Consider the following 9,466-nt stretch of genomic DNA (forward strand, 5'->3'; position numbering starts at 1 on the left):
CTCCTCCTCCTCTTCCCACTCACCTTCCTTTAATTAGAAGCACAATGAAAATGCTTATCACACATGTCTTAATCAGCAGCTCATTCCCCAGCAGGTCCAGAAGGAAAACCCCCATTCCCTCCTCGTTTCTCCTGCTTCCCCCACCACCTCCACAGCACCAGGAGAGTGATTAGAAGAGCTCTGTGAATGAGATTAACCCAGAGACCTGGAAAAGCTGGAGGGAAGGGCCAAGAGAAGCAGGATGATATTCAGCAAGGATTAATTCTGTGCCTGGGAAGAAAGAGTCCCTGGCAGAGCTGGATCTGGGAATGATGGGGGACAGAAGGCTGAGGATGATCCTGCAGTGTGTCCTGGCAGCAAAAAAACTGTCCTGGACTGTGGAACATGAGGACAAGCAGGAGATCAATGGATGGGATTATAGCCCTCTAATCAGGGCATTTTAGATCATATTAAACTGCTGCAACCAGATTTATCCCTCTTAGGACAAGACAGTGGTCAAATGGAAGGAGTTCAGGCCAGAGATGGTCAGAGAACCTGCCTGGTGTGGGACTAGAGCCTGTCCAGCCCGGAGAAGTAATGGATTTGGGGGTCCTAACAACAGTGTCCTGTACCTGTGGGAAGGTTACCAAGGAGGTCAAACCAGGATCTTCACAGACATTGGGTCTAAATTCAAATAAGGCACTCAGTTTGGGTACGAGGAAAAAGGTTTTCCCTTTGAGCAACCCCCCTCCCTGGGTTTTGAACATCTGAAACCTGAACCATCTCACCTAAGTTGACTCAACTTAGAGCAGGAGGTTGAGCTGGAGACCTCCTGAGGTCCCTTTCACCCTTAGTGATCCCAAAATCCTGAGACCAGAGCTAAGTGCCAGATGAGGCCATTCAGACTGATGATTTCCCCCCCAGAGGGAGGGAAAACAAAAGGAGAAGGAAAGAGAGGCAGCAGGGTCTGGAAAGGGTCTGGTTTGGTGGAGTGCCTTTATAACCATGTCACCCCTGGCATGTGACGGGACAAGGTGAGCTGGAAAGGAGGTAATCTTGCAAAGTTAATGCCACCCTACAACTTGTCCCCATCCTACAGGCCATTTCTGGGGATCTTGGGTGAAAAGCTTTCTAGAGAATATCTTTCCACCAATCAAGGATACAGAGATGGAACAGTCTCTCCAATTCACATTATCTCTTGCTGGCAATGCAGGTTTGAGGGAGGCTCTCTGGGGTACAGTGACACCATAAAAGGCTTCAGATCTGTCCCAAACCCTCGGATGACTGACATTAGACTTTTTCCAAACAAAAACACAGGTGTCCTAAAATCTCGTGCTTAGGAAAACTGGGTGAAAGTGGAGGAGTAAGGAAAAGGGAGGGCAGTCAGATAACTGTCATGATATGTGTGGGGGAAGAAGTGGCACTGGGAGAATCTGCTGGATTAGAAATCCAGCATTTTGTTCCTTTCCCCACTCACTGTCACTCCCCCTTCAACCAAACCATGCAACCCTTCTAGGTCATCTTGCTGCTGCCCTAAATAAGTGCCCTGTGTCCTGAGAGCCATAGAACAGTGATGTCTGTCCATGTGCCATCGCCTGGTAAGGAACAGACACATCCCTTCCTGCACGGATATGGGGGGAAACGGAATCCTGCCCCCTGTCCCTCGTGTCCTCCAGCTCAACCACCACCAGGTTGCTCTCCAAAGGGTCTCTGCTTTAACCTAAGACCGCTGAGACCTCCTTCCAGCGGGACTTTACTGAGAGATTCTCCTCCTCCTCCTCTTTTTGCTCTTCCAGGGTGGCTGCATTCCCACCAGGAAACACGTAGGAGCGAGGATCCATCCGAATCCTCCCTGGCACAGTGCCCACCACCCCAGGGCACCCCCCCCCCCTCACTGCCAACAGGCTCAAAACCCATTTTTAGGTGATTTTAGTGAATCAGCATCCCACTGCCTCCGGCCTCTGTCACTGAGAAGCCCCAGATACCCTCAGCACCTCTCTGAGGGTGTTCCGGCAGGGAAACTCTCTCGGATTAGGGAATCCTTTATCTCTGGCTTATGTAAGACCCGGAGGCTCCTTTTATGGTTGGCTTTTCCTGCTTTGTCAAGAAGGAAGAACAAATGTGGCTTCATCTGCGCTTGTGGGTTGGCTCCCTGATTAAGCATCTGATTCAAAGCTAAGTACGGAACAGGCTTTTGATGGGCGGATTTAATTCCATGCAAAACCCAGGATGTCGCCCCCCCCTCCCTCATGGAATATTCCCGGGATAGCAGTTGGTCTGGTGCAATTAGGCAGTGGGGATGACTCCCACCTACCAGCGCCTGAGAAAGTCCAGAGTGTTCCACTTTGTGCTGAATTGGCTCCTTTGAGTGTTTCCCCCTCTGCTCCCCCCCCTCCTCTTTTCTTTTCTCTCCTTCTTTTTTTTTTTTTTTCCTGCCGATTTACCACCATTCCCAGGGACTTGCATTAGGAGTGAGCTCATCCCGTGTGTGTGTGTGAACATTTGGGGGTATGTGTGGGGGCCCGGGGGCGTGTGCCTGTGTGTGACACCCTGAATTCCTCCTCAGCTGAGCCCTGCCAGGGGAAAGCACGTTAACGGTGACCTTGCTGAGTAAATAGTTGTGGAATGAATAAGTGCTTTTCCCGCAGCCCGAAAGGCGGAAGGTGCGATTACTCATCCATCCCTCCAACTGTCTCCAGCACCTTTCAAGTGCTTCTCGCGTCGAGTCTGGGGGCGTGAGCGAGGGGGTGGGAAGCGAGGGGAGGCTGCCAAAATCTGGGTTGCCACAGACACCGGCCTCGCTTCTCCTCCAATGAACGCTGCGCTGGGAGTGCGGGAGGAGGCAGAGCACCACCCACATGTTGAGCCGTGCGGAGTATAAGTAGATGGAGGAGCCTGGACTAGTGGCAGTTCAGCCAGGGAAGAGAAGCAGCTCTTTGCATCTCTAGTGGAAAAGCATTTTTTGGCTCGCCAACTTTTACCCGAGGAGGAATCACCCGGATTTTTGCAGCAGCTCCTTCGTGTGTTTTTCTCCAGCGGGGACTTGGCGCTGTTGAAGATCCTTAGCTCCGGACGAGCAACGGGATTGGACACCTTATCCAACTCCTCTCCTTCTTCCTGGAGGATCCTGGTTCTCTCTGGGACACGCTGAGCACTTGAGACAGGAGTTTCCAGCTGGGCACCGGAAGAAATTTCCCTCCAACTCTCAGTCTGGGATCCACGGGGACCGACCGGCTCGCTCTGCGGTGATTTCTGATTTGGTTGTGTTTGTGTGGAAAAGTCCTTGGAGGGGGGTTTCGGAGTCTCTGTGTGTCTCTCAGGAAGTGTTGTGGTGGGGGTTTTTGGGAGCTAGCTCCAGTGCCAGGGCTCATAACCCAGTTCTTTCCCTGTTTGACACTCGCACGGTCGCGGCCATGCAGTTGGATAATGTCACCAACGCGGGCATCCACTCCTTCCAGGGGCATCGTGGAGTGGCCAACAAGCCCAATGTGATCCTGCAGATTGGGAAGTGCAGGGCAGAAATGTTGGAGCACGTCAGGAGGACCCACAGGCACCTCCTGACCGAGGTCTCCAAGCAGGTGGAGCGGGAGCTGAAGGGTTTGCAGAAATCCGTGGGGAAGTTAGAGAACAACTTAGAGGACCATGTCCCAACTGAAAACCAGAGGTGGAAAAAGTCCATCAAGGCCTGCCTGGCCAGATGCCAGGAGACCATTGCCCACCTGGAGAGGTGGGTCAAGAGGGAGATGAATGTTTGGAAGGAGGTGTTTTTCCGCTTGGAAAAGTGGGCTGACCGCCTGGAGTCCATGGGGGGCAAATATTGCCCCGGGGACCAGGGCAAGCAGACGGTGTCTGTGGGGGTGGGAGGCCCTGAGATCAGGCCAAGTGAGGGGGAGATTTATGACTATGCCCTCGACATGAGCCAAATGTATGCCCTGACCCCTCCCCCCGGGGAGGTGCCCAGCATCCCCCAGGGCCACGATTCCTACCAGTGGGTCTCTGTGTCCGAGGATGCTCCGGCCTCCCCGGTGGAGACCCAGGTGTTTGAGGATCCCCGGGAGTTCCTGAGCCACTTGGAGGAATATTTAAAGCAGGTGGGTGGGACTGAGGAGTACTGGCTGTCTCAGATCCAAAACCACATGAACGGCCCAGCTAAAAAGTGGTGGGAATACAAGCAGGACTCCGTCAAGAACTGGGTGGAGTTCAAGAAGGAGTTCCTGCAGTACAGCGAGGGCACCCTGACTAGGGATGCCATCAAAAGGGAGCTGGATTTGCCCCAGAAAGAGGGGGAGCCCCTGGATCAGTTCCTTTGGCGCAAGAGGGACTTGTACCAGACCCTCTATGTGGACGCCGACGAGGAGGAGATTATCCAGTACGTGGTAGGAACCCTCCAGCCCAAACTGAAGCGCTTCCTGAGCTACCCCTTGCCCAAGACCTTAGAGCAGCTGATCCAAAGAGGGAAGGAGGTCCAGGGCAGCATCGAGCACTCTGAGGAGCCCAGCCCACAGAGGACCCCCGAGATCCAGCCAGGGGATTCCGTGGACACCGTGCCTCCCTCAACCACTGCCAGTCCCGTGCCGAGCAACGGGACCCAACCTGAGCAGCCCCCCAGCCCCCCAGCCACTGTCATATGAGCTGCTCTGCAGCGCTCTGGGTGAAGTGCAAGGGAGAAGGGGGCTTATTTAGGAAGCTTCTCCTTGGAGAGAGGCTCTGGCTGAGACAGGACATGAGGTGTGCTCAGCCCAAGAGCCCAGGGCAGAGGGGTTGTTAACTTTGCTCGTGGGGGGAGGGAGGTGGTGGGGCAGAGGCACCTTAGGGTGGGGTTGCCTACCTCAGCTGAGCCCTGCAAGGCGGGGGTGTTGGAGACCCCGCTGGCACCACTGGGGGGAACAGACCATTTTATGAGATCCCTGACGAGAAACCAGAGACAATTCCCAACTTCTGAAGCAGCCGCTCGGCACTGGCGGCTCTCCAGGACTTCACACGAGTGCAGCAATTGGCTGAGGGTTCCTACCCATCTGGATCTCTCCTTTTCCTTCTCTCCTCCCTCTTCGGAGGAGGTGATCCTGTCCTAAGGACACAGCTTTCTTTTGACCCTTGCCTGTTTCTGATTAACCACCAGGCTTCTGCTCTCTTTGCAATCTCCTGCTCTTACTTGCTCCAAAGGATTAAATTATTTTTTTGATTATTTTTTTGTTTTGTGAAGGAAAAAAAATCCTATTACTTCAGGAATTGAAAGCTTTAAGAGTCTGGATTATTTCTGATGTTTTTCATTTCTCTGCACCTAATACCTGCTTTAATGTGTTTCCTCTCGAGAGGCTTTATTGGTTTACTCCTTGTCTGAGTTTCTGCTCATTCCAATCAAGGCCACTGCAGTGCAGAGGCAAATTTCCCCCTTTCTCTGCACATTATCCTGTGCATTCAGCAGGAAACAGATTTCCTAATTAAATTGTGGGCTCATTTATTGAAGGAGCAGTCTGCTTCCTTTCAGGGAGGGCATCCAGGTGGAGAGAGGAGACACCAGAGCTCTTTTGAGAGGGTGGGGGGAGGGAAGGGAAATCCAAATCCTTATTCTTTGAACGAAACAAACAAACACATCCCAAATTCAGAGCAAAACATCCCCAGAGCAGCAAATCGAGTCCACGCTGATGTGTGGAGGCAACAGGAGCTTTTGCCATGTAAAAGCAAAGAGAAGATGTGAAAAGAGGACGTGTGTGCCCAGCACAGCTTCAGCAAAGAGCTTCTGTTCACACAGACAGGCTCAAAATGCTCTTGGAAAGCCTGGAATGCCTGTCCTGGAGCACCTGAGGACAGAGCAGTGTCTGCTCACAAGGAACTTTCTACAACATCTATCCATGGATGGAGGTGGACTTGGACTTCGTGACTTTTTCCGTGTGGAGACAGTAAATGCTCAGTGTTCATCTGTGGCCAGAGTTTGAGGATGGGACTTTAGAGATGAAAGACATTCATGAAGTTTGGCTCTTCAAAGCTTCTAGAGGCTGGAGCATTATCTTGAGCATCATCTGCATTCACCACCAGCCCAAATGAACAGCGCCTGTGCAGGAGATGGAGCAGGGATGCAGCAGCAGGAGTGACCCTGGGATGCTCCTGGCACTACCACAGCAGGGACACGTGGCACTGGTGGCTCAGAAGGCCTTGGCTGCGACTCCTTCCAAGAGGCTGAAGGTAAGGAGACTTCCTGCATTCTCTTCTCAGACCTAAATTAGCCATAGCCCATCCAGTAGGAAGCTTGTACTGGGATAAATACTAGTCTGGAATGGGACATGAAGCACTAGGGTTGGGAGAAAGGGTAAGGTAGAGGCAGTCAAAGGGAAATGCAGGACAAGGAGTGGGAAAAGTTTCCAAAGAGAGCAGCATCTTGCACTTTCTCATAGAGATGAGGAGGAAATGGGAAGCTTCTTCATTAACTCACCCTGAGCACCTGCCACATGAAGCTCTGGGCTGGGGTAACAACCACAGGTCCATGCACAGCCCAAAGGAGGGGCAGGTCTGCTCTGCAGCCCTGTTAGGAGCCTGTCTTGGGAATGTGGGGGCTCTCCTCTCACTTGTTGGGAGTGAGTTGGTTTGTGAGCAGCTCTGGGAGCATTTCTCACTAATGCCCTGGGATGAGTGATGGGGGAGTGGGTGTCACTGCTGAGGATGAGCTGGCCATGCATTACAAACATTATCTCCTCTTGGTTGCAGTGACTCACTCAGATCCTCCTCTGAGAAGGAATCACTTCACAGCACTCAGGATTTGGAAGGAAAGGCCCAGAAAAACCTTCAAACCCAAGGATTTGACATCAGACCTGCTCTCAGAGTCCACAGCCACCAGCTGCCAGCTCCACCAGCTGAAGGAAAGACTGGCACAGGTAATTACCTCCCATCTTACCCTGTGGGCCTTTCAGCCTCCCCAGTGCCTTGAGATACTGAATAGCCCAGGTACAAACATCTGTGCTGGTCCTGAGACCTCAGCCCTGGTGGTTGCAAGAGGTTGACACCACCAGAGAGGTGGCATTTCAGCTTCTTGGGGTCAGAACCCAAGCACCAGCCCCAATTAATGCTCTGGGGACAGTGCATTGCAGCAGAGGGCCTTTCCCTCTGCTGGACCATTGGCAAATCCTTGGACACCAACACCTGGTGGGTCCTCCAGGCTGCAGACACTTCGTGGGCACAGCTAAATTTAATCCCAACTCCTGAGAAATCTCCTTTATTCTCCTCTTTAGAGATCTAATCAGAGCTGCTGCATTTTTTTTCTGTTTTACAGCAATCCCTGCTGCTGTTGCTGAGCTTCCTTCTCTGTGCCCAAGAGCTTTCCCAGGGAAGAAGCTGCAGGAAGACCGAGGGCAAATCCTGCACCAAAGAGCCTCCCTGTGTTCAAGGTGCTGAGAGTCCCAGTGAAAGGGGGAAGCCACTTCCAACAGCATGAAGAAAAGTCTGAGCTGGTTCAGATATTCCAAGCACAGAAGAAAGTGCTGAGAATGGAAAGAGAAGCCAAGAGGCCAGAAGAGAAGAAGCAAGTGCAGGTTTTGGGGACAGCAAAGATGCTGGGCTTGTGCTGACTGTGTGTTGAGATGACAACAAACCTCTGCGATTTGGGGCCGCTGGGACTCACCTGAAGAACTCTTCACCAGATTATCAGCTCCAAAAAACTTTCCTGATTAACTTTGCCAAAAGGCTGACCCTTCTTAGGCTACGAACCCTCCAGGCTGTCAATGCTGCAACTCATTTTTCCTGAGTTTTTCGGGGGGAGCTTCATTTCATGCGGGTACAAGTTTCAAACCTCAAAGGGCTCCGGAGGTTCGGAGAAGCATCCCGGTGTTCCTGATGCTTGTCTGAACTCGTGGAGCCTGCACAACTGTCTTGCCAGAGAGGAGAGTGTTGGGAGGCAGCAGGAGCTCTCTGGATCTGCATGGGCCAGAGTTACTGCAAGAACTGGGGTTCTTGTGCTGGCTCTGGGGGGACTGTTTCCATCCAGACCCAGGGAGCCCAAAGGGACGAGTGAGTTGGACGAGGCAGTTTTGCTTCACATCTCAGCTCAAGGGGTCCAGTTGGTTCCTCTCTCTTCCAGAGCCAACTGTCCTGGGGGTGTGTGGGTGTGTGTGGTGTTGCTGTGGGGGTGTGTGTCGGGCAAACAAATCCACCTCAGCCCAGTTCTGGGGTGGACCCAGGGTACATTCCAACAAGGCTCAGCAAAAATGTCCGGGACCAGAAAATTCTGGAAAACCATGTCAAGCCAGACTCCACAGGCATCATCTCAAGGTCAGAATGATGTTTGATTTTGAGGTGCTTAATTTTCACAGTCCCTTTCAAGGGACTTGACTGCCTCAATAGGCATTTTATTTTTTTTCCCCATAGGCTTTCCTGCCTTTTTAATGAATTAGCCTGTCTGTGCTACTTGGTTGTTTGGTCCTGAGGTTTATACATTTTCAACTGCCTTTTTGGAGTGTGAAGAACTGAATCTCCTGGACTGATTTTATTTCACCTGTTGCTCCTGGCAAATTGGAGCTTTACTTGTAGCACCCTGGTTTATATTACCAGCCTCCCCAGGAAGGGCTGGTAGTTTATTTTCCTGGGGCAGAGCCACATGAATGAAGAAGTGTGTATGTGTTTTGTCTCTGAAACTTCAGCAGATTTCAACCACTGCGGTTTTTTTTTCCTCCTTAGGCAGTTTTACATTTGAACTCTGACAAAACTTCTTTAGAGTTTTTTATTTTTACTAGAGATCTTCTTAATTCAAGCAACCTTGTACAAAAGGCAAACCCATTGAATCGCTGCAGGTTGTAGGGGTTGAAGCCAAAGGTCTTTGTAAGCCGACATCACCTGCCCTGGATCTGACTGTATCAGGCAGTTTATTCCTCATGTGTCATGTTGGAGCTACAAGATCACCCCAAGCCACTAGAACCTGTCAATAGAATAGTGCTACACTCTATTTGCTATTGTAGCAAAGCCTTTTGTAGATTTATACAATAAAACTTTGAAATATTCTGCTTCAATTGCTTTGTGCTTCGCTTTCCGGTCTTTCTTCCTTGGTTTATGGGCAACAAAAGTACCTGCTGCCCTTTGAAAGTTTGGGTTTGTCAGCCATTTGGGCTTACTTGATCTGAGAAAAATCTTTGCAGAGGAGGGGTTGGATGTGGAGAACAGGGAGGTGTTTTGAGGGAGTTGTTTGGCATCTGAGTCACATGCAGCCCATGAGGTGGGAGCAATCCCTCATGGGACTGTGGGATGTGGAGGGCTCTTGTGGGGTACAGCTGAGAGCAAGGCTGTTGAAACAGGAGGGGATCACATTCCCACCCATTTCTGAGAAATGATATGCACAGAAGAGCTGAGGTAAGTCAGGACAAGGTAAAGAAATCTCTAAACCTCAATCAGCTCTACTTGACCTCCAAAGAGGCTTCAGCAGGGAGAAAACCAGCACTCAGCAACAGAGAGACCCAGGAGAAATTCAGCCTGGTGCTTTGTTTATTGATGCATTTCCAAATTCCTT

General features: G+C 51.3%; 1 protein-coding gene across 1 annotated transcript; it reads left to right on the top strand.

Annotated features, from left to right (window-relative positions):
- The first annotated feature begins 2,887 nt into the window (after positions 1-2,887).
- On the top strand, positions 2,888-8,972 carry ARC (activity regulated cytoskeleton associated protein). Its single transcript, XM_064640808.1, has 3 exons — positions 2,888-6,162; positions 6,682-6,848; positions 7,244-8,972. The coding sequence occupies exon 1, from the start codon at positions 3,393-3,395 to the stop codon at positions 4,608-4,610; it is 1,218 nt and encodes a 405-aa protein (XP_064496878.1). The 5' UTR covers positions 2,888-3,392; the 3' UTR covers positions 4,611-6,162; positions 6,682-6,848; positions 7,244-8,972.
- The last annotated feature ends 494 nt before the right edge of the window (positions 8,973-9,466 follow it).

The sequence above is a fragment of the Pseudopipra pipra genome, chromosome 1, assembly GCF_036250125.1.
Source record: "Pseudopipra pipra isolate bDixPip1 chromosome 1, bDixPip1.hap1, whole genome shotgun sequence".
NCBI lineage: Eukaryota > Metazoa > Chordata > Aves > Passeriformes > Pipridae > Pseudopipra > Pseudopipra pipra.

Bases quoted from the DNA above. Each gene is read 5' to 3' on its own strand.
- ARC (XM_064640808.1), top strand. From the start codon at position 3,393: ATGCAGTTGGATAATGTCACCAACGCGGGCATCCACTCCTTCCAGGGG.